At 39.6% G+C, this 24,323-nt stretch overlaps 2 protein-coding genes across 9 annotated transcripts in view; one reads left to right on the top strand and one right to left on the bottom strand.

Moving 5' to 3' along the window:
* The window catches only part of ttll5 (tubulin tyrosine ligase-like family, member 5), a 62,964-nt gene extending 59,509 nt beyond the window's left edge, over positions 1–3,455 (top strand). For all 8 annotated transcript variants that reach the window (XM_032546910.1, XM_032546911.1, XM_032546914.1 and 5 more), the window contains one exon: positions 2,597–3,455. In XM_032546910.1, coding sequence (XP_032402801.1) covers positions 2,597–2,649 — 53 coding nt within the window. In that variant the 3' untranslated portion in view covers positions 2,650–3,455. The remainder of the gene's footprint in view (positions 1–2,596) is intronic.
* A 1,847-nt stretch (positions 3,456–5,302) lies between these two features.
* Positions 5,303–23,851, bottom strand: tgfb3 (transforming growth factor, beta 3). The gene is made up of 7 exons (XM_032546918.1): positions 23,078–23,851; positions 14,108–14,271; positions 12,500–12,629; positions 12,245–12,352; positions 8,443–8,608; positions 7,728–7,881; positions 5,303–6,157 (listed from the first exon to the last, which is right to left on the bottom strand). Exons 1-7 carry the CDS (start codon positions 23,421–23,423, stop codon positions 5,999–6,001), a joined length of 1,227 nt encoding a protein of 408 aa, XP_032402809.1. The 5' UTR covers positions 23,424–23,851; the 3' UTR covers positions 5,303–5,998.
* Between the last annotated feature and the right edge of the window lie 472 nt (positions 23,852–24,323).

Genomic DNA, 24,323 nt, shown 5'->3' with positions numbered 1-24,323 from the left:
TCAGCCTCCCCTCCTCTACTTCTTCCCCTCCTCTCCTGTGTTGATTTTAGACATGACACGAGGGCACGGTTCTGATGAGGACTCACCAAAGCTTACAAAACGACACTATATCCACCACATGTGTTTTACAATGCTTCCCTTGAGGTTTCCTTGAAGTTCTCTGCTCTCTACAGTTGGTAACTGTGTGGAGATTTATTGCTCAAGCCTGAGAAGGAAATGAATGCAGCATTTGTGCCACTTTAATGGGGGTCTGATCGTGTTAGAACAAATAGCCTAAGCCTCTTTCTATCAAAGTAGGCCTGTGTGGAGCGTTGGGAAAGCAGGGTAATTACTGACCAACATCCCCTTTCCAGATGTATTATGCAATTTACTGCCTGAATCACTCTTTTCAAACAACATACATGAAACAGTACCTTGCAAAAGTATTGACTTTTGCTTTTTTGTTGGGGTTTTTATGTGATAGACCAACACAAAGAAGGATAAACTGTGAAATTGGAGGAAAAAATATTATTTAAAAAATATTTTAAACATAAATAGTGTGAAATGCATTTGTATTTGTAATTTAGAGCCTGAAAAGTTTGCCAATTCTTTGTAAAATTGCTCAAACTCAGTCAGATGCGATTAAGACCATCTGTGAGCATCGACTCTCACATCTTGCCATATGTTTAATAGATTCATATACACATGCACAGAATTGTTGGTACCTCTCTGTTAATGACCAGAAACCCCCACAATGGTCTCCTAAAAAACTTGAAACTCACCAAAACTTTATTGAAAGTGAACCAATGAAAATCAGGCATTCCCTTTGAAATGTGGTTCCACAGAATCATTAAAAAAATATAAACTAATGAAATAGGCTTGGACAAAAATGATAGAATCTTTAGAAAGTTATTTGTCCACAGGGACATTTTAAAACTTAAGTGTGTTCTCCAATTAGTCAGTAAGCTTCTGTAATTCTCTGATCTCAGCTGAATTAAATATGTTTGGCCAACATTTAAAAGCCTCATCAGGTCCAGAAAACAACCCAGTTCCTTCATTCATGTTCGTGGGGATGTATTTAGTTTGAGCTGTAAAAGGTGACAAGCAGTCACGGTGCACTTTGGTAACATCGTGTGTAGCACACTGAGCAGGAACCACGGAAGTGACGAGGAGATCAGGAAGGAAATTATAGACAAGTATTTTAAAGGTGAAAGTTATAACACCATCTGCTAGCAGTTTGATGCTTCTGTGACAACAGTTGCACATATTTTTCAGAAGTTGAAGATCAGTGGGACTGTAGCCACTGCAACCTCCGTGGCTGTTATTGCATATGGAAAATTGATTACAAATTTAAGAGAAGGATAAGTACAAATGGTTCCAATCATTTTTGCTCTGGGTGGTTTTATTAGTTTAATTTTTTTTTTAATAATTCTGTTGAACGACATTTCAAAAGCAATGTCTGAGTTTCATTGTTTAATTTAGTAAATTCAGTAATAATTCAGTAAATTTTTTATTTATTGTTACCTTTGTCAGTTTCAAGTTATTCTGGTTTTTCGGTCATTAACATGGGGGTTCCAACTATTTTGTTTGTGTACAGTACAGACTCAGTTCTGTACTCAGTTCAGACCAAAAGTTTGGACACACTTTCTCATTGAATTCAATGAGATCGTCGGGACCGGGAGTCGAACCCGCGACGTCCGCGGGTCTAAGGCCTCCAAATGTGGGGCGTGCTAACCCCCTGCGCCACCACAGCATGCTCCTAGTTTGGATGTACTTGTTCCACATAACTGCCGTGTTCCTGCATGCCATTTGATAAACTTTAACTAGGCCTTTCTTTAGCTTTCTTCAAGTGCCTTTTCAATAAAACCCAGTTTTCAAAAGTCACTACCATTATTTGTCCTCTTGGCAAAATTTATCTGCTGGGATCTGGATTTATATACCACAAGGTTTTTTTTGTTTAAAAATTCTAAAAATAAGTATCAATTTAATTCCGTGTTACAATTGTTCACTATTTTGTGTTGATGTACCAGATATTCCCAGTGAAATAAACAGATGTTTCTAGTGTGGTGAAATATGAACAATCTTACGGGTTCTGGAGACATTAAGGAACTGAAAGTTTATCTTGTGACATTTGGACTTGAACAGGCAATACTGCATCTTTTTTTCCATTTGCTGAGCTGGAGGAAGCCACTTCCAGCAGTCAGATCATCATATTCAAAGTCGGCAAGATGTTTTCGTTTTCCAGCTCAGTCGGGCCCCAAAGTGTAAAGGAGCACCAAAACAAACAACTTGCCGAGAGGGGAATGAAAGGCATACTGTTGGGGAGCACAAACACGGCTGCTTCGATTTTGCTCGGAATGCCTTTTCCTGCAGGATGTCTGGCTGAACGCCAGCCGATAAGAGGCGTTCAGGCGCTGTAAGCGAGGAACGAGTGAGCTTGCTGAGCAGATGAACCGGTGGCCTCCTCGACCGTGAATAATACATATGTCAACAAACCAATTACCACCAGGGTTTTAGTGAGGTCATCTGACGAACAACTCTTCCTGGTTTGACATGTTTTTAATGTTCAGACATGGAGAAGACACTGAAGCAGCTGCCTTCTTGTGTCTCTCTCCAGGTTTTCCTACGTACAGGAGGCTGTTCCAGGTCCAGGAGCCCTCCCACAGATGACACGAAGAGGATATAGGGCGCGTCCTGCCATTCTGCAGGCCTGACAGGTGTCTGTGCATGTAACCGCATCTTACACGGTGATATTCTGGGAGAGGACAACAGATTAAAGTATGCTTAACATTGAGTAGTATGCTATTAATTCATCTAGCGTGCTGCCACAGACATGCGAGGCCAAGAACGCCAAGCTTTGACGCAGGTTGGGATTTAGTTGCACAGCTCCAGGCCCGCCACCCACCCCAAACCTTCATCGCCCTTGGCTACTGCCAGTCTGCATCCGAGCAGCTGCCCGCTCTCATTCCCTCCATGCCACCAAAGCCACAGGAAGGTTTCACTGACAGATAGCCTTCAGCATATGGGTCCACAAAACCTGTTTGGGTGTGCACCTCTGGCTGTGTAACTACATTTCTTCAACCAAGCGACAAAAAAAAAACACAGCCAGACAAGCATAATGAGAGAGTTTTAGTGATTTTTGTTTGACAAGCGTTGTTAGCACTGAATAAGTAGCTTCTTGTGTTACTGCAGCACATAGTGAGCATGAAAGTACTTTTCATGTGTGGCTTCTAACTATTCTGAAAGCCATGCAGCTGCCAAACCTCTGCCCATTGCCTGAGGACAAGTAAAAGTATAGCTTCCTGCAGCTTGTAAGCTGAAACATTCAGATAGCTTAAACTGATATATGAAGGGATTCTGCCTTTTCTCCTGTTTTTGAAGAGTTCACAATTTAACCTGTAACTTTTGTTGTGAAATGTAAAGATGTTGATATTCTTCACATGGATGAATTAAATTAAATGTGGAATTTATTGTCATTATGCACATAATTTATTTTGTTAAAAAAACAAAACTTGAATCAAATTTTTTGGCAAATTTTTGTTCTAAAACCAACAAGACATTGCAAATAGTTACTTATGGATCGTTTTACCCCTCACCTAGTTTTTAGCCTTAGCCTTCAGGTTTTTAAAAAAATTTTTTTTAGATTTTTACTCTTCAGATGTTGGCTGCTTTTTACTCATATGCTCTCAGTAGTTGACCTTTTCAAACAAATACTTCTGCTGCTCTTTCTTGTGAGTCATTCAGTCATAAATTCACTGTTAAACTGAAAGGACAAAGCAGTGTTGTGTCTTCATAACATACAAGTTGGTAAAGAACCAATTTTGACTTAGTTCTGCGAAGACTTAGTCACCAATTCTTGGCTCACAGTGGATAATACATCTCTCAGGACATTTGTCAGGTTTTTACTGGATCTTTTTCTTCTGTTTCTTTAGATTTCAAAAAGTAATTTAGGCCTTACACTTCTTCCACCTAACATTCATCCACTTTTCTCTATCTGTAAGGAAACATTGACACTTTAACCATCATGATCAAATACAGAAAATGGCTAAAGTCCAAAGAAAAATCTTCAGAAAGCCCGAAAAATGCTCAGCAGAACCTCTTTGGGAAGTCAAGTATAAAGAAACACTGCAGTGGTTTAAAATATTCCACTGTATGTTAGTTTAATGCAAAACAGGCAGATCCAATGTGTTTTGCAAAGTATTAATATCCCTTTAACTTTCTCTCTCATCTTTTTGTCACACGAGTAGAAAAAAGTGATGCATGGTTCTTGATCTGTTCATTTCTATTCTGTCCCTTTACTCAGATTCTCCTAAATAAAATCCAGTGCAACCAACTAACTGCCTTCAGAAGTCTTCTAATAAGTAAACAGAGTCCACTTGCATGTAATCTTTGTATAAATCCAAGCGGTTTGTTCAGAGATTTATTAGACTTTATTAGTGAGCAAACAGAGTTGACGTGGAGATGGATGGAGCTAAATGCTGAACAATCATGGAATAAGAAAAGACTTTGGACTGGGGTGAAGGTCCAGTGTCCAGCAGGACAACACAACTCAGCATGCAGCCAGAGCAACAGTGAACCGGTTGTAGATAAAAACAATTTTCATGTGTTTAAAATGATCCAAAGTCAAGATGTTAATCAGACTGTGAATCTGTTGTTCACAGACACTGTGCAATCTCACTGAGCTACTTTGCACGAAGGAATGGGGGAAAAAACTACAGTCTCTCTAGCATAGATGTGGTTTTCCAAATGTGAACCATGCATCCCTTGCCTTCCATTTCACAATTATGCACTTCTTTGTGTTGGTCTATAACATAAAATCCTAATAAAAACATTTAAATTGTGATTGTAGCATGACAAAATGAGAGAGAATCCAAGGGGTATTTTACAAAGTACTTATTGTAATTATTGTACTTGGGAGCACATGGAGAGCTCAATCGAAGTTTTATTGTGGAGTAAAAGTCACTTTCTGTTTGACAACTGAAATACTTGAATTTTGTGGAACATTTTCTCTAACGGTTATTTTGCACAGATTGTAGTTTTCAAAGCAGCACAGTAATGTAATGGATTGTTTTTGTAGCATGTGATGAACGTCGTGTTACATATTAATTACCCTTAAAGCCAGCGAAGGCATGTTACAAGACTTGATGTTGTTCTGTGATGTGTTTTCCATAAGCAGACTGTAGCATATACACTGGATTAAATATCAATAAATAAACTGTTCATGTATTTGTCCAAAAATGATAAAGAGCTCTCCAATTGTCATTCTTTAATTAAAAAAAAAGAAAAGAAAAAAATGAGTAATAAAAACATTTACAGTTTGTGATCTAGTTGAGTTCATTTAGTGACATACATCAGCTCATATAACAGAAAGGCTTCACTTTTGAAATGATTCCTGGAATCACCCATGCTGTTGCATTACAGAGGTAAACATGACCACAGCATTACTAAGATGAAATAACGATTGGATTCCAGCATGTTTTCTTTTTTTTTTTTTCATCCCTATTATTGTTTTTACTAATTAGCATGAACTCCTCAACAGACAGTGTGGGGAGCTGTGGCGTGCACAGTGCAGCTTCCAGGTTGGATTTCATGTCATATCCCAAAGTTGCCTCCCTGCAAACAGATCACCATCTCATCCTATCGGTTTTCGGCTCATGCTGTGTCCAGTTCGCATTCTCAGTCTCATCTTGGCTGCATATGTTTATTGTCCTTGAGATTTCTAATGAGAAGATTGTTCTTGTTCCTCATTCAGTGAAAACAAAAGTCATGTGAGGTACAGGCTTTTCAAAAATGCTGTAATAGTTAACAGGACAAACACGAGTAATACTGATGTCAGTCATGGTGGGAGTGGTCTCTGATGACTTTTGGTAAATGGAGATCGGTGGATTGCTTTTTCCTCTTGGGCAGGGCTGAAGCGGAGGCGAGGTTGGGGTTGGGTTGGGGGATCGTGGAGGACAAATTGCATCCTGCCCAATTTAAATTCCTCCGAGGCGTCTCCTCTCTGCGGGGTCCCTGAAGCTTAGCTGCACTTGCAGGACTTGACGACCATGTTAGAGAGCTGCTCGACTTTCGGGGAGCGTCCCACGTAGTAGAGGATGGTGAGTGGCTCCAGGTCCTGAGGAACGCAGCAGGGTGAGGCGGAGGCTTCTGGGTTCAGGGTGTTGTAGAGGCTCAGCAGCTGTGGAGGGAAGATCAGCAGTGAGGCTTTTAAACTGTTTCTAGGATTTACAGAAGCCTTGTAAAAGTACTCACCCACCTTTTAGTTAAACTGCCTGGTATTAATGGGGATTTCTGTTTTAGACCACCACAATGTTCTGTTTTATTGTGATGTGAAGCAAAATGTATAATTCTGCGTAGGGCTGAAATGATTAATAGTATTAATCTTGGTGAACCAATTATTGAAATAATCAACTATTTTAATTGTTAACTTAAAGTATACACACTCAAAAAAGGCAGTTTGCTGAAAGAATAACAGTCAGAGCCAATTAAGTCAAAACTATAAAACAAAAAACATTTTACATGTAAGATAACCAGAACTCCTTAGGTGGAGTAATTTTAGCTTCATCTCGTTCAAATTGTGTGAAAAAAAATCCTACTAAGCACCTTTTGCTATCTAATTGTTAATCAGTTAATCAAAAATAATAATCAACAGATCAGCCCTACACTGTATTGATGCAAAGTTGAGCAGAAAGGGCTGAGCTTTTCACATGTTGATGATAAAAGTATTTTATTTTAGCTGCAGATGCATACTGCCCTACAAATGATCAAGCGTGCACAAAAGGAATGCTGTTATTGCATTTTAGGCAATAAATGTTTATTTTCTCTGAATTATTTATATGTATTTTTCACCTTTTTTAAATTTATAAATGTAAAATAAGCATAAGTGGTTAGCTAAACATTCTGCATAATCTGCCTTTTTCTTTTTATCAGATTAATCGATGAAGCGTCAGAATAACCAAAAGAATAATCGATTATAAGATAATCGTTAGTTGAATCCCTTATTCTCTACAAATAGAAACCTCAAAAGGGTGCCATGCATTTGTTTTCATCCCCTGAAATTTTTTCCTGAGATAAATTTCCACTCTAGTCTCAGATCTTCTGCACCCGCTTGCAGGATTTCTTCTAGTATTGCATCCATTTTCCCACCAGCTCCCCCGTCCTGCTGAAGAAAAGCATCAGAACAGCATGATGCTGCCATCACCATGTATAAAGGTAAACATGGTGGCAACATCTAGGTCAGTGATGGCAGTTTTGTTTTTTTGCCCTGGGTGCCAAAAGTAGCAAACTTAGACTACTGACGGGCCACAAAATTCATTACATCAAAAATGAAAAACTGTTTGTTGTGACACTCAGTAACACAATGCTATAAAATCTGAATATCAATTAAGATCCAAAAATTGCTTCAGACTGCTGCCTTATTAAAAGAAAAACAGACTATTTCCAAATTTTTTGGAACAGTTATGCTCTATTTTGTTGCCCAAATGTTTACTATTCTTGACTTGTGGCCAGGGGCCAAACAGAATCCAAAGTGTGACTCCAGGACCACACTTTGGACACCCCTAATCTAGGCTAAAAAGTAAAATTCTAATCTCATCTGACCAGAGAGCCTTCCACACGGTTTGCTGTGTCTCTTTCATGAAAATTATGTTCATAACTATGTATTTTATGTTGGCCTATCTCATACAATCTCAATCAAATCCTTAAAGTTTGTGTGAAAAAAACAGCTGTAAAAGTCAAGTTTGACTCACCGAACTGTGGGTGGTGTCTGCACTACGAAGGTAGGGACAGGGACCGGAGCAGTAGTTTGCAAAGTAGCCCTCGGGTTGGTGGATCCACCGCCAGCCCAAATCCTGACGGAAATTAATATATAGTGATCGCACACAGCAGTTCTCCTCGTAATTGCTGCAGACAAGAGGGGAGAGACAGGATTACGTTTGATTTCCAGGTGAAGCGATTTCATAGTTGCACAGACGTCCTCCCTGTGCCCTCAGTCGGAGAGGAGAGAGAGGTTCAGAAATTCCTCTCCTAGGTGTGCCCTTATTTTCCCTCTTGGAGTCAGCCCAGGTGTCTTTGGTGCTCGCCTGTCAGCCTGATGGAGGAAGTGGAAAGCTGAGCAGACGGTATGTAAGAGGAGGTAGCGTTCGCTGGTTCTGGGACAGATCCCGACTTGTATCAGGTAGTACCCGTGTCATGCTTGTCTTGTTGATCAACAAGCTATACTTTGTGTGTTATGTGCCTACATGCATTTGAAATGATGGCTGATATTCCCACTTTTGTGGCTTTGGCTCTTCCACTTCTTTATAACTTAGCCTCCTATCAGCAGAGAGCTTTTCAGCTGGTTCCAGTTCTCCCGATTTCAAAACAGGCACCGCAGCCACACAGATTACTTTACAAAGTTTAACACAATGAACAATTGTGCGAGCAGCCCTTTACAATTTTCCAGAGAGAGGAAATGGGCCTTACTTGAAGCAGTAATTGGTGTCGAGTGCCCGCTTGCGCCTGCGGGAGGAGGAGTGAACGTCCAGCCTGTGGGGAGGAATCATCATGAGGATGAGGTGAGGGTACGGCTGCTCCTTCTGCTCCTTCTGCTCCTCCTGCTTCTTCTGATCATTGTAGTCTCCTTCCATGCCTGCAGGAGAAAGTTACGAGATTTATAAAGATAGCTTTGGTTCAGCAGGAGGATATTCTGCAGGCACAGCTTCACTCATTCCTGGTTCACTGTTTTATCCTTTCCCAGAGTTCCTTCACATTTCTTTTGTAAAACATCCAGACTTTTTCAGATGCACCAATTTTCCAGATTCCTTGGTCTTTTAAGTTCCTTTTAAAACATAAAACACCGAAGTTCACTTTTAATTTATTTTCTGGAATGGAAGAATTTAAATATGGAACCTGGAAAAAACAAAAAACGAGACTGGAAGATGAGAAAACAAGGATAGAATAGAGAGAAGGGTAAGGCAGAAGGAAAGAAGGAAGCAAGGGACAGATAGAGGGAATGATGAAAGGAGGGGGGAAAGAAAGAAGGATGCAAGGTCTTAGGAAGGAAGAACAGAAAGCAGGAAGGAGGGAGGATAGGAAACAAAGGATGGAGATTGGACAGATAGTAGAAAAGAAGGAGGCAGGGGAAGGGAGGAAAAAAGAAAGGACTCAAGGAAGGAAGATGGAAAGAAGGAAAAAAGAGGACAGAAAAAGAAAGACATGACAATGGAAGGAAAGACTGGGGGAAATGAGGCAAAATGGAAGAAAGAGAAAAAGCCACAAGAAAGGAAAGAAGAATGGACACAAGGTATGAGGGAACAACGGAGGAAGAGAGAGGGCAACAAAAGAAGGGCAATTAAAGGAAAGGCAGAGTAATGAAGTAGAGAAAGAAGAATGGACAAGAGGAACGAAGGGAAGAAAAGAAGGACACAAAGAACAGAGGAACACAACAAAGAAAGTGAAGATGGTAGAAAGAACACAAGGAAAAAAGAGATGGCAAAGAGGGAGGGACAGAAGAAAAGACTACATTTAGAAACAGGAAAGGGAATAAAGTCTAGAAATATTAACGTCTTTTCCTACCCACTTTGTTTTTTCATACTTATTCAGAACGGGAAAACATTAAAATCTAACTCCATGCTTTTCTAGACTTTTCCAGGCTGCGTAGAAAACCCTGCTTTCTGTATTTATGCTGCTGCCTCCAGCTTCCTTCTTTCCCCTTCGTTCTCCTCACTGGGCCTGCGTCTGCTCGTCCCATCTACCCCTGATAGCTTAAACAGTTCATATCTCAGGAGAGATGCTGGTAGATTTGCACGGCCCTCTTTAATTTGGGGCCAAACGTCTGCACCCCGTCGCAGCGCATTCCTTGTGGTCAGGCTAGTCAGGAGTGTTCCCAGGACTGAGGGCCTGGGGGCCCCAGAGCTAAGTATGATACCAGATCATCTGTATTCCCATGCTCTGTGTCTGTCTTTCTTTAAGAATTGACGCCCATCATCTTTGCGAGGATTACAGGATGAAGAACATCCTGACAAACAGACTACAAGTCACTTTTTATGAGTGTTTTTGATGTAAATCCCCAGCTCGGTTCACAAGTGAATTAAAAACGCTTAAGTCTTAAACAAAAGGGCTAAATTGGGCCTTTGAAATAAACTGCTCATAAAATTGACAAATGAAAATCATCCGAAAACTCAGCCCAAATTACTCTAATCAGAATAAACCACATTTTTCAACAGAGCAGTGATGCCTATCTTTCATATTAGACAAATTAAACGTAATTCAAACAAACCGAATGATTATCTGGCTCCTGATCGGGAACAAAAACTGGCGGGGCCACCTTATTGGCTTTGAGAGATCAAAAGCAGAGACAAACCCTGACCAAACACAGACTCTGCGACCACAGTCTGGCCAGGGAGACTGGACAACACGGGAAATCCGTGCGGATCTGTACGCAGCAGTGCACACAACCCTAGACTGAAACTGAGATGCTTTAAAAAAAAATTATTTAAAGCGGCCATCACATGCTGGAAACCTTTTCTTCTCTGCAGACGTTTTTGTGCACGGAAAAAGTATGCAGAGGTAAAAAAAAAAAAAAAAAAAAAGCACCACTGAAACATCTTCTTGAATGCAGAAGACAACTGCTTAAATATTTGTTCATAGTCTGGTTGCTCCTTCTGAAATGTACGTATCTAAATCAATATGAAAAGCAAAGGCAGAATCTATACTGTAATGTCTGGAAGACTGAGCACCAATCTGTATGTTTCTGACCAAAATAAACACTTCTTGTGACCTTTTGTTGCAAAACTGCTTAAGCTGTGATATTTTTGACTTCTTCTAATCTTTCTGTAGTATTATCTATGGCCACTGTTTTGGTTGTGAAAAATGCCTGGTACGAGTATTCCCACCCCTTCAACCACAAATTTCACAGAATTTTATTGGGACTTTGTGCGACAGACCAACAATAATTGTAAAAGGAACAGAAAATAATGTCTTGCATTCAACATGTTTTTGCATTTCTATCCACCCCCTCTGGATCAACGTGTACAGCCAAATTTTGCCACAATCACACATAAAAAGAAATATATTTTTACCCATTATTCTGAGTAAAATAAGACTGCGCTAAAATATGCAGAGAATATATATGTACATCATCATCAGATTTGTGTACTGCTACCAATAGTCACATCTGCAGATTCTCCCACCTGAGCCACAGTACTCTGCAGCTCCTCCAGAGCTACCATGGACTTCATGCCAATTTAAGTGACCAGCCATATGTTGGTGCATTTGTACCATACTTTCCATTTTTTGATGAACACCGCACTGATTTTTATTTAGCGGTGCTGGAGTAAACGGGACTGGAAACATCCATGGCATACTTTCCAGATTTGTATTTGCACAAAAATAAATAAAACTATCAATCCTTCTCCTTTTATTTCAAAAGTATGCGTTGCACTGAAAAAGCGTGAACCCAAAACCATTTAAAACATTTTAATAAAAAAATATAACGCATCTTTAAATTGCATCATTAACCAATCAATCAATGTCAATGAATCAGTTTTAATTGTGATATAACACAAAAAAAGGAAAAACAAAACAAATCCTGTTTCTAGTTGGTTACTTTGAGGAACTTTAAATGAGATACTTGTTATTAAATGTTGGCAAACCACAGCAGTGAGACACTAAATCAAACCACATTAACCACCTAAAAGTCATCAATTTATTTTATAGATAAAATTCTGGGTGCTTAGTTTCTTTTCTTTTTTTTAACAAAGCACACTTGCTCCATAAACACAGATTGACATATTTTAAAGTGTTATTTCTGTTACTTGTGACAACTATGGATTACAACAAATGAAAGGTAAAATTCTGCCCTTCTTCTGCTTGCTTGCTTAACTTTCTCAATCACACATTTTCCTTCCACTTAATTTTCCACTAGCATGCATGAATCTACAACTCTGAACAGCCAGTTGCTCTAGCAATGACCTTTTGTGGCTTATCCTCCTTGTGAAGGGTGCTAGTGACTGTCAGCAGTCGCCCCCTTTTGCTGTTTAGCATAAAAGTAACATAACATTTCTATACAAAAAATCTGCTTTATTTTTAAATGAACAGAAATAAATGCTTGAAATGCATCACTCTGTGTAGTAATTCTATATAACACATGAATTTCAAATTAATTTGCTTTTCAATGACATGCTTATATATTGTGACGCACTGCGTGTGACTTTAGGTTAAATAGCTGTAAGCTCTAAAACCTTTTGCTCAATCATATCACTGATGCATCCAAAAGAGGACTCACCTTCAAATTTGACTTCCAGCACTTCGTTTGTGTTTTCAACGATTTCACCATTTTTCCTGAAAGTGTGACAGGGACAGTGCACACTGATCTCCAGGCCAAGATTAGTCTCTGAGGGAACATCCAGAACAGAAAGATCTAAGTAGATGACATTTTTCCTGAGGAAATTACCCTTAATCTCTTCGAAAAGCTGTTATCTTTCTGACAGGTGTGTAAGAAAAGCAAGGGAGAGAGGCAGTTCTGAGGTTTCCAACTCACTTCCGTACATCAGCCATTCCCTCACGGTCTCAGTCACATCGAAGGAGATCCACTCAGGGATGCCCTTGGTCAGGACGTTCTTGCCCCCGATGAATCGCTGTTTGACTTTTGGGTCGTCTTTCTGGAGGATCTGTGAAGAAATCTGAAAATGAAACCCTGTTGCAAAAACCTTGGGCATGCAGAACCAAGGCTGTGTGTCTGAGCCAGACTCTCCAGGATGCCTCAGGCTAAAGCGTCTACTCTGCATGGAAAAAGTGACTCCCTGTGTTGATATCCCCATTTTGCAACACTTCAAAAACACAGAGTATTTTTGGTCTAGTTTCTTAGTACGCTGGAAATAAGAAAACTAACTTACAATTGTCTTTTCTGTAATATATAACAGCTTGTATGAAGTTCATAATTCCTTCTTATTTATAAACAAGTACAAGCTCCATTGGTAGGTTATTTCACTTATAACATGGGGGAAAAGTGTTGTTATTAGTGAAATAATTTGCCAGTGGAGCTAAAACTTGATTAAATTGACTTAAGTCAAACTTCTATAGCTTGCTGAAAAGTTGCATGTAAGTTAGTTTTCGTATTTGAAGTACATTTTGACTAGAAACTAGACAAAAAATACTCGGAAAGTTTTTGTGTTCTTGCTGTGAAATGTACCAATGAGAAACTGGCCATCCTACTTGGCAGCCACTCAGTGTCACACAGTTCAAACTAAACACCTTTAAGGGCATTTACAATAAGCAAAACCATCAAAGAAGGAATTCATATCGGCACCAACAGTTTTCTGGAAAGAGGTGTTTATGTGTGGGGGAACAATCTGTTAGAGTGGTGGGTCTGAGCCCTTGGCCCCACAGCAAGGGCTGTGGATAACCAGGTTCCTGAACATTGTCAGCATCTAATCTGCCTTCCTGTGGGACCGAGGGGCCGCTGTACAGCCAGCATCAGCCGTCTGCCAATCAGATCCTGCCTGAAAAGTGTGGGGGCGGTTGAACGGCTCCATTTACTCCCACCGGTGGGTGAACCTGCTTCTATCTCCTCCCAGAACCCTGGAAATAATCTTGAGGGCCTGACAGTCTGCATTCAAGCGCTGGCCTGAGCTTCGCCTTAGAGACGGTATGTAGTCCGGAGACGCTTGTCTTCCTGGCAGGAAGTGTTGGAACCTGATCATTACTCCAACTCTCTAACAGGAAATTAATGAGGAGGCAGAAAAATATATATCCATGCCACCCCACGCACAGACATCAACCATATGGATGTTTCAGCAGACTTCAAAGATTATCATAAACATAAAACACAGAGGCAGATATAAAAGCCTCCTTGATCCAGCATGTATGGACAACTGCTGAGATTAGAACCTGGAAGAGACGAAAGCGCAGAATGTTAATGTGGTTGCAGAAGGTTTTAAAATGTGTCCTGATGTAGAACCCATTGGAATATAAGCACATGGAATAATGATTAGCACGTGAAAAGGAAAAAGGGAGTCAGACTCCCCAAATATAAATGTTTTCATCCTTCCCTGTGACCTACAAGTGGTTTAAGAGAGAAACAGAGCATTTTACTCACCCTTTCCCCCCACCTGTGCTCTGCTAACAGAGGAACTGAGAGTTCACGCACCTGGTAGAGCTCAATCCTCTGCTCGTTTTTCTTGGCATTGGGATTGTGGATCCGCAGGGCGCGAAACTCAGCCCGGAACAGATTGGTGGCATTCTTCTCCATGATCGACACGTTGAAGCGGAAAACCTTGGAGGTGATACGATTATTGCAGTAGGAGAGGTCATCTGCAGGTAAAATGAACATTGTAACTCGTCATTTAAAAAAAACAAAACAAAAAAAACAAACAAATAACATATTTTGAACTTTGAAAATATACTGTTTTCAAAGTATTTCAAAGCTTAACTTTTTCCAAAAAAACCACACTTTTGTAGCCACACATTTATTTTAACATCGAGTACCATATCTGGACGATGACGCGTCATCTTGAGCCACATTGTCTGACTGACTAATGTTCCAGACAGTTTTCTATGTTGAAAAGAACAAATTTTTAATGGGGATCTACTGAATGAAAGTGCAACTGCTTATTGGGAACAGAAAAAAAGAATAGAGTGAACAATTTTGTTACGAAGACCATCAATGCAGGCCATGTAGGTGAGCTCCTTGAACTAAACAGATGAAGATAATCACAAGAACAGTCTCTCTGTTGGACACACTTTTTATCCCAGGATTTAAAAACATGTGGATTTATGGACATTAGGAAAGAAACAACCAAAAGCTGATGGATGAGGCCACAACACAGCTTATGCCACGGATCGATCAGATAGCTCAGGCAGGGAATAAACAGCCAGACTACTGATGTGATTACAGCTGTATGTTATGAGCAAATTTTTATGCACCAATAGTATATACTGTATATATATATATATATATATATATATATATATATATATATATATCCTTTTTATGCTTCTTCTGTCAGGACAAAATGTCTGGTCATGTCCAGAAATCCTGCTAAATCCTCATCTTCTTAATGACGTATTCTCATATGATCCTGCACAATTACCTTTGGCTGCAATTGTTTTTCTCTGTGTCTGAGCCAAATGAAAGAGTGGATTTTTGATTGAAGCTGCAGTCTCAATACTTTAACTTCTCCTCCATCTTCCAGATGTATAACATTAGCTTGAAGTGACATTTTGGGACCAAATAACATATTATGTGGAAACTAGACGTATACAGACTTTCAGTGGCATGACAGGAGTTCATCATGACTTAAACATGTTTGACTGATTATGTGGAAAAAAGTGAAAGTTGAACAGTCACCAAAATTGATAATAATAATGCTGGTCAGAAGTGGAGCAGACATGAATTTTTGTGTTTTAAATGACAGTTTTTGCTACAAACAGTTGTTTGTCACTGGTGAATTACAAGTAGACATGGGTCACCATAAGGCCTCTTAAAAACCTTCAACTGGTTGTTTAAGTCTTCAAGCTACTGCTTACATAGCATTTCTCATGACTTTTTCCTTCTCAATGTATGAATGAATCATTAGATCTGTGGTTCTTGCAGGAATTGGGCCCCGACCAAGCCCCCCTCAACCAAATAAATGGAGGCAATTATCTGTTTTCTTTTCCAGCAGAAAGCAGGTAACCTAGTTTCCCACTGCACATGTATAAAAGAAGTAGCAAACTTGTTCAGGGCTGACAGATAAGATGTATGCTATTTTGTAGTTCTAATGCCACCCCGTGCGACTGCCCATGTAGCCCATATCAAAAAACGCCACTGCATCACATGCAAGGGTTTTAAGATTATGACTTTGCTATCAAAGCTCTTCTCTTCTGTTGGCCATTAGGTTATCCAATAATGCCTAAGTTCTGCTCTCCAAACGTAACGTCATCACTCTACAACAACTCTTGGCTGCCTCCTCAGCTGCCTAGTGCTCACTTATTTTCTTTCATGCTTTTTTTTTTTTTTTTTTTTTTTTTTTACATATTTCTAGATTTTGGTCATGGAAATAAGTAAAACTATTGTGAACTGCAGCCCTGAACACAATTAAAGGAAAGGTTGTGGAAAAAGATGTCATATATAGGTTTTTTAAGGCAGACTGTTCACATGTGATCTGAACATCTTAAAGCAGTTTGCAAAAAAATAGTCATATACTTTTAACTATTATCACAAACCATCTGTTTCTGCTTTGTGCAGTAGGAGTTAGCAACAAGTTAAAATTGTGAAATGAGAACCAAATGGGCCATGTGGTGGTGGAGCAGGCTACAGAGGGACAGCACCTCGCTTCTCCGCCTACAAGCACTACAGCTCAACAGGTGCTTTGAAGCCTCAAACAGAAGCCAAAACTGTTATGAACTCAGAGATTTAGCCGGAAACAAGCATCTGCAGGCACCAGAGCAGAGAAATACCAGAAACACTGCTGAGGACGGAGATTTCAGGCCACACAAGGCCGGGTTATCAACACAGACAGAATCAACTCAAAGGGTGACTGCTATCTGAAAAGCTTCCTGTCATACTGAAGTTCTTTTTTTATTCCCTTAAACCATGTAGGAGTTTATTATTTTAACAGGCAAAGCACATGCAGCGTTGAGCAAAACAAGCACATAGCAAACGTTTTATGAGCCAAGTGGAAACAGTCATTTACAGCCAAGCTTTGGCTAATTTATTACCTCAAGCTTAAGCTTTATTACCAAGCCTTGGATTATGCTGGTGGTTGAAAGGCACAATACACCTTTAGCTGATTTGCACCTCGAGCAGTTTCGGGACGAATGGAAACTAGGAAGCTGGTTCTGTGTCATGCAAAAGGAACTTGCACATCTTCAAGTGTCTGTACTTCATTTGACCCATAATCCTATTTCAGTGTCCTCCCAGTCATTATGTGGTATTTCCATACAAATTTTTTTTCTCAACTTTCCCTATTTATAGACGACCTTTTCCGTGTCTATCCCCAGCCAGATATCTGTCCAATGTTTTCCAGACAATCTATGAGAAGGAATCCTCAATAGCCTTTTCCTCCCCTCACTCATGGCCCCGTTTCTCCCCCGTTCTCCCTCCCTGCCTCCCCCACAGAAGGTGGAAAGCCCCACTTTGAGGGGAGATTTGAAATTCTAATCAAGTCTTCGGTTTCCTTTTGGATGACCTCATTTTTCCCATTGCAACGCTTTTAGGATTTCAAATTACGACTTATTTTTGCCAGAGGTCTGAGAAGTAATTTGTTCCATCTTGGTGAGTGGAGAGAATTGTTTGTGTAATTAATATGAGATAGATTCGTTAATTTCTTTACTCTTTACTTCTTGTTTTCAGGTTGAAGCTCCTTAAAGAGCGCCAGAACTCAGAGCCTGAAGCCGTTTGAGGCAGCACAGATTTATATCAATAAGCTTCTTCTGGGTCTAATTTTATGGCTAAATCCACTGTCAGAAATGAAAACCAGAGTGAGACTTATTCAAAGTAAACAAGTTAGATCTAGTGCTGTCTGAAAGATAGTGTTGAATATACGCTAATAAATCACGTTTTAATGGTATTTTATGAACGTGTTCTCATTGATTCCTTTGCAAAAACATCCTGTGCTTGGCAGAAGTATTCATAGCGCTTGAACTTGTCGCTCTTTTAACATTTTACCACAAATTTCCATGTACTTACTTAAGATTTTTTAATGGTATTAAACTTCCAGCTGAGTATAATTAAACTGGACACTGCTTTGAGCAACAGAAAGGTGGCACCATTATGCTGTTTACTTTAAACTGCTTCCAAGAAGTGATGCACGATTCACTTTTTTCAGTTCTGATACCAATACAGATATTTGAGGTTTAATATTGGCCGATACTGATTCAATACAGAAAAACGGCACTGAATTGACAAGACATTTCTTTTTTAAAAATAGGAACATAAATGTACTGAATTACAAATTTATTTTATAACTCTGCACCAGAACAGCATACTTAACTTAAATTCACCGATTGCTTCACAAGCTTGGTCAAACATGTAAAAACACTTTAATTTACTTTCATTTGTTCAGTCAGTGTAACGAGGAGTATAAAGGCCAATGTCAAATAAATAATAATCTGGAACTGACAAAAACAATAAGTTGACCACCTTGATTAAACATATAAAAATAATTCTTTTAAACAGTTCAGAAAGCGCTTTTAGGAATTCTAAATATAATGTAAAATAAATAAAGCAGAGTACAAAGCATAGAACTAGACTCAGTAGATCTGCCCTTGTGGATTGAACACACTATCACCAATACCCAATCTACATTTTTTTTAATACAGATATTAATTTTGGATCAGTGGACATCTGCTTCCTGGTGTAAGTGTAGATTATTGATTACATTATATTTGTGTAAATCTATTTGAGTCATTCTTTTAAACAGAAGTGAGCATCTGATCAATGGAAAACATAGCAAAATCTATTTCCACGTTTTAGTTATCGAAAAGGTTCAAAATCATTTTTGTCACATTGCATCTGCAAATGTCAAATGATTTTCTTGTGATTTTGTCAAATAAAATTTTTGTCAACTATGCAAAACCCTGTTTGTAGCAGAACAGTATGTGTAGCAGAAAACACCATCCTCATGATGAAACAAGGTGGGGGCAGCATTATGCTGAAGGGATGCTTTTCCTTAGAAGGACACAACAAAGATGTTTAGAGTTAAAAGGAAAATGAATGAGGATAAATCAGGAGCAATCCTGGAATAAAATATGTAGATTCACTTTCCAGCAGGACAAAACCCCTAAAGACACAGCAGGAGCTAAGGAAGAGTAGTTCAGATTAAATCATATTTCTCTGTTAGAACAGTTAAATCTGCATGTAGCTTTGATGAAAAACATCTGGGGTTTTTTTTTTTGTTTGTTTTTTTTTACATATTTGTTAAAACGGTCACTTTGTCGTAGTATAAGAAAAACAATCTGTCAAAAAAAAAAAAAATCAAGCTCTTCTGCCTTTTCTCAGTGGTAACTGCAGAAAAACACTGCTTGGTCAGAAACAACCAATCAGAGCCAGGAAAAAGGTCATCACTGTCAATCATGCTTATGAACCTGTTGCGCTCTGCTACACTGCAGCATCTTCCAGACAGCAGAGCCTGCAATGAATATTCAGACTAGCTAGCATGGCCTCCGGTGACAGTGGATAAATGGTTTTCCTGGAACAGAAAGTTGCTTCCCCACCATTAATTAGTACACTGAGTAGCGAGTACACAAGATTGATTGACAGACAGAGCTCAGGCCCCTCTCGTGGCTCCGGTTGGTTGATTTTTGACAGGGACCGGTGCATTTAGTAGCTCAACCAGCTGGAGGAGCTTGATTTTTTTTCACAGCTCATTTGTCTCATGTCACACTGACAGAGTGACAGTTTTAACAAATATATAAAAACATTTAAAAAAAAATAAAAGTTACATACAGAAGCTTTAAAGTTTTAACTGAAATTCAATTTAGAACCTCTGGCTGAACGTACAAGATATGTTCAGAGATGTTTTTCATACAATCTGACTAGAGCTGATCAATTTAGCAAAAAAATAAAAAATGAAAACAGGAATGTGCAAAGACTTTAGTTTCTAAAGGTGAGAACCTTTAGAATTTTTTTGGAGTTCTTGAGAAAGACTGCTGAAAGTAGTGTATCCTCTTTCTTCCCTCGTATAGGAAGAAAGAATACGAGTATGATTATAACCCAATAAAATACAGAGATCTGAATAGTTTTGCATGGCTCTGTATACAGCCAGTGCCTGAACATTTATTTTCAGCTGCTTTATTAGTTCACTGAACTAATAAAGTTCAGTGAACTTTATGTGGCTGGTGCCACGCCCCGATGACACCAGCCACACCTCACAACCTAATGCTCATCTGCTGCGGCGCTTCCTGATGTACACTACCAGGAGTCACCTCTCATTGCCCTTTTGCCCGGAGGATATTCAGTGATGTCAGCCTCTCCAGAGCTTTTGGGAGATAAACAAAAGAAATAGTAATCATAAGTCTGCAGGTGCTAGCCAGCTGCTGTGGTGTCTAGCTCTCATAAAGCATAGCAGTGATTTCTTTGGAAAGGTATTAAAGTTTAACTTTGAGCGCTTTTATCCATTTAAATTCCTGCATCTGGATTCTGTATTTGTTTGCATTACGTTCTGTGGGAAAGGTTTGATTTTGTCTCACAAATAAATTGAGGTTTTAATATAAAGCAATCAAACTTTTCATCACGGAGAGGTTCTTATTTCTCCACTTCATTCATCAGATACCGACTGCTGCAGATGAGATAATGTGACGGACCTCCGCGCACAGGAAGAACATCGTTTTTTCCCCCTGCTTGATTAAACATGAGGAAGCAAAATTGTGAACCTGAGGGAGTTGGTTGGAGAGATGCTGTTTCCCTGGGAGAAGGCCAAAGGCCTCTGTCTCTGTTTGTCCAGATGACATCATCTTTTTACTATCCCATATATCAGATACCCCTGCTGTCCTCAGCGCAAGTCCTCATATTTTCTACCGGCCCCAGCACTGAGTCAGTGATTGGCTTGAAATTTCACTGAAGCTGCATGATCCAATTTGCAAGGCATGGTGGAGTCGGTATCCTGCCGTAGGTCGTGCTTTAGCTTGGCTGTCTCCTTTCCTTCAGCTGTGCACACTGGTCTTCTGACAGCAGCTCTGAACTGCTGCCATGTCTGAATTCTGCTTCTTCTGTGTACTCATAGATGGCAGAATGCACTGATTTCCATTGGTAGTAGTGTCTGGAGCAAGTGGTGCATTAAAGTCTGGGAGAAAGGATTCTGTTTAACTTCTCAACTGTGCTTGAATTTGTTTTAAAGAAAAAAAAAAGAGAAGAAAAAAGTAAAACTTGACCGCTTTCCCAAACACTCCCACCATCCAAAAGTGGTGCATGTAAAAGTCATTATATCCAGCTAGAAAATGAACTACACTGTAAAATTATCAAGGTGACAGACATTATGTTGTGCTGCGTGACGAGCTCCCCGTGAAATTACATAATGGGAAGGGGAAAGAAAAGTTTTAATTAATGTGTTTTTGGCATCATCTGATGATCTGAGTAATATCTTCCTTGGACTTTAAGCTGGGTAAAAGTGTTGCCAGCGGTAAATCAGGTTCACTTCTTCTATTATCACCTAGAGTATATGGCCCAGTACAGTATGATGTGTCCTGGGCACCAGGCCATCTCAGATCCCACTCCTTAGACCTCTGTTTGTTTTGGGAGCTCCGGCTACCTCTGACCAGTGGATAAACCCCGAGTTGTGTATTTTGATTGTCAGAAGCACTTTGCGGGACCCGTGAAATGGATTTGATTCAGGACTTGTGCTGCGGCTCTGCTCAGTGTCACAGCGCAGCATAAACACCTGTTGATTTCAGAAGGGTATAACGCCTCCACTCTGCGACCTCTGACCGTGAATGGGCACGGATCCAAACGGCCCCTCTCCGGAGAGTCGGCCTCTCACCGAGCTTCTGCTACTGATTTATGGAACAATCAATGGGCCATAGTTTATACAGGAAATACCAATATGGATGAACAAGGGAATTAGATCATAACACAGAGGTACTCAAAAGAAATAGAGTAGGGGGAAACAGAGGTGAGCTGCAGTGGATGAAAAATATCAGGGCCAGAAAAATGGAAATGAGGTATTAGAGTTGGCAATAAAGAGAATATTTAACAGCCTGAGAAATTTCCTCACTTTGGAATGTGTCAGACATAAGCTGGAGTTCCCAGGGCTTTGGTGTGAGGTATATGTGGAATGGTGCTCATTCCTATTAGACTGTTTACTTTTTTTCTCTCCTTTGCACAACACTCACCTAATCGCCAGAGCGCCTGTGTGTAAAACTGCACAGATCCTATAATACACCTGGTTCTTAAAACTGCTTTCACAGCTAATAATAATAATTGTATGAAACACAGATTTTAGATTATTACATAATTTCTTTTAGTCCAAGATTTTTATGAAAGTTGATCACCCTATGAATATGAAACAGTAAAAATGGAATTCCACTTACATATTTATAGTTTTTAGGTGATGAAATCTGATATCTGAAAAGTTAAAAATATCTTCTTCACATTCGGTCACATTACACACACAAATTTCAATGTATTTTACTGGAATGTAATAAAATTATACTTGTACAAACACTTTTGGGCTACATGAAAGGAAAATAAAACACCGCACATCACCATAAACCCACAATCCCTTCAGATGGAGGCAGCATGGTGCTGTGGGGTACTTTTTCAGGAGGATGTTCATTAGATTTAATGAAAAAAAAATAGACGGGGCATTCCTAGAAGACAATAAAAATGTCTTCTATGTATGCTATGTATTCCTTGTGCTGATACCTCTAAATAAAATCTACTACAACAGATTACCTTCAGAAAACACCAAATTAGTAAATAGTTTGCATTTGTAGTACTTCTCTCTGCTATTCTGTTGACATACCTGCAGGTTGTAGCAAACCATCAATGGGACACAGCAAACATGTGAGGGAAGGAGCTTTGGTCAGATAAGCTAAAATCAAACCCATTGACTAACGGGAAACTAATCACTGTGAACATGCCATCACCAGGGTGAGATATGGTGAACATCCCCACCATGCTGTGGGGATGTTGTTGTTCACCAAGGACAGGGAAGCTGGACAGAGTTGATGGGACGATAGATGAAGGTAAATATTGGGGAAAAAATGGAAGAAAACCCGTTTAAAACGGCAAAGGATCTAAACTAGCTGTGGAAGTTCACCTTCCACTAGGTCTGACCCTAAATATACAACTATGGAATGGATTAAATCAAAGTAATATTAATGTGCTTGAATGGTCAAGTCAAAGTCCAGAACTAAATCCTATTCTGACCAAGAGGCTGGATAAGACAAAAAGTCACATTTCAGACTAATATTTGAAAACTATGCTGAATTTTGTTTCCACTTTACGACGGTATGTTGATTTTCTTTTATATAAAGTACATTAAAGTTCATGGTTGTAGCAGGACAAATCTTAGCTATAGATACGTTCAGATTGTCTCTGATTAATCTGAACACCCAATGAATGGAAAACAAAATCAAATCTACAAGTTAAAGTTGGTCGGTGACTCTTGGGTCTGATAGATTGAAAATTAAAACTCACTGTTTTCTGGTGGGCCATTGATCATGTTGAACTTGTAAATCTCTTTGGCGTAGTACTCAGTCTCTGTGTTATCCTGGCCGCAACTCTGCTGCCGGTCCCTTCCCAGCTCCTCTATGAGCTCCCTGGTGCTGTTGTACAGAGCCAGAACCTGAAGCGGCACCTGGCTCGGACCTGTAGTCTGAGGCGGACTCGTCATCCGGAGTTTGCTGAGAATCTGTCCCCGGACCGCCTCCACTCTCTTTTTCTTTATGTGGTCGATGTCCACGGTGGTGCAAGTGGATAGCGAGAAAGTCATTGTCACACAGTTTGACAGGAGGAAAAACAGAAGTGCTTTGCCCAGATTCATATTTCAGTCTGAGTTTACTCAGAGCCGCAGCTTGTCAAGTAAAAGAATACAAAAAATATATCAAGCCAAACCAGACTCCGATTTCAATAGAATCCCTTTTTCTATTTTCATTCAGGTCGTGAGTGAATTATGTTCCTGGAGGAATCCCATTTTCTTAAGTGCTATGTCATCTTAGCAAAGTGCGCATTTGCGTGGGCGCAAATCCGTGCCATTTTGGAATATAACCACAGCTTTTTATCAAAACTGTTAATTAAACTCTTCATCCCCCCTGGTCCCATTCAGGTATTTCCCCCTTCCCTTTGGTTATGATTCAGATGGAGCCAGTCCCTGCGCCTTGGTTCAATTTCTCCCTTCCACTCAGCTCTTTTCATCCACTCTTACGCCTCTGTTATCTCGCTGTAGTCCAACCTCAAACTCACTCAGCTTCTCTCCTCTCTCACTCATGTTTTATAGTCAGAGGCTGTGACGCTTATGAGGGAGGGGCAACAACATCTAAACCTTGTTCGGACAATGAGTTCTCGGAATATAGTGAAAAATATATTTTCAGATCTGTTTCCGAGTCTCCAGGGTTCTAAGACATATAGGGCTTTAAAATTATTAGAAACGTGGTTTCACTACAAAAGAAAATTAATTCGAAAGCGTTGATTTGTTAAGGAAGTTTGTGTTTTTGTTTTCAAGGATATTTTAACACGATCAAGAACGAATTTTATTTTTGTTGTATGCTTCTGCTAGTTTAATATCAGAACATGTTTAACTTAATATATTGAAGTTATTTATTGGAAAACAGTGACAACATCCACGGTGTGTTTTAGATTGGTACAGAAAAAGGAACACGCTGCATAGTGCTACCGTTTACTTTATACACCAAAAACGTGGGCGACGCTGACATCTGGCGGACAG

The sequence above is a fragment of the Xiphophorus hellerii genome, chromosome 19, assembly GCF_003331165.1.
Source record: "Xiphophorus hellerii strain 12219 chromosome 19, Xiphophorus_hellerii-4.1, whole genome shotgun sequence".
Classification (NCBI taxonomy): Eukaryota; Metazoa; Chordata; class Actinopteri; order Cyprinodontiformes; family Poeciliidae; genus Xiphophorus; species Xiphophorus hellerii.
Note: the sequence above shows the minus strand (reverse complement) of the source record. Positions and strands in the feature narration are given on the sequence as shown.

Excerpts from the sequence above, each read along its gene's own strand:
- tgfb3 (XM_032546918.1), bottom strand. The coding sequence starts at position 23,423 with ATGAATCTGGGCAAAGCACTTCTGTTTTTCCTCCTGTCAAACTGTGTG. Across the intron at positions 12,353-12,499 it reads GGAATGGCTGATGTACGGAA|AGACTAATCTTGGCCTGGAG; the intron begins GTGAGTTGGAAA and ends ATGTTCCCTCAG. Across the intron at positions 8,609-12,244 it reads GCTGGAAGTCAAATTTGAAG|GCATGGAAGGAGACTACAAT; the intron begins GTGAGTCCTCTT and ends TTTCTCCTGCAG.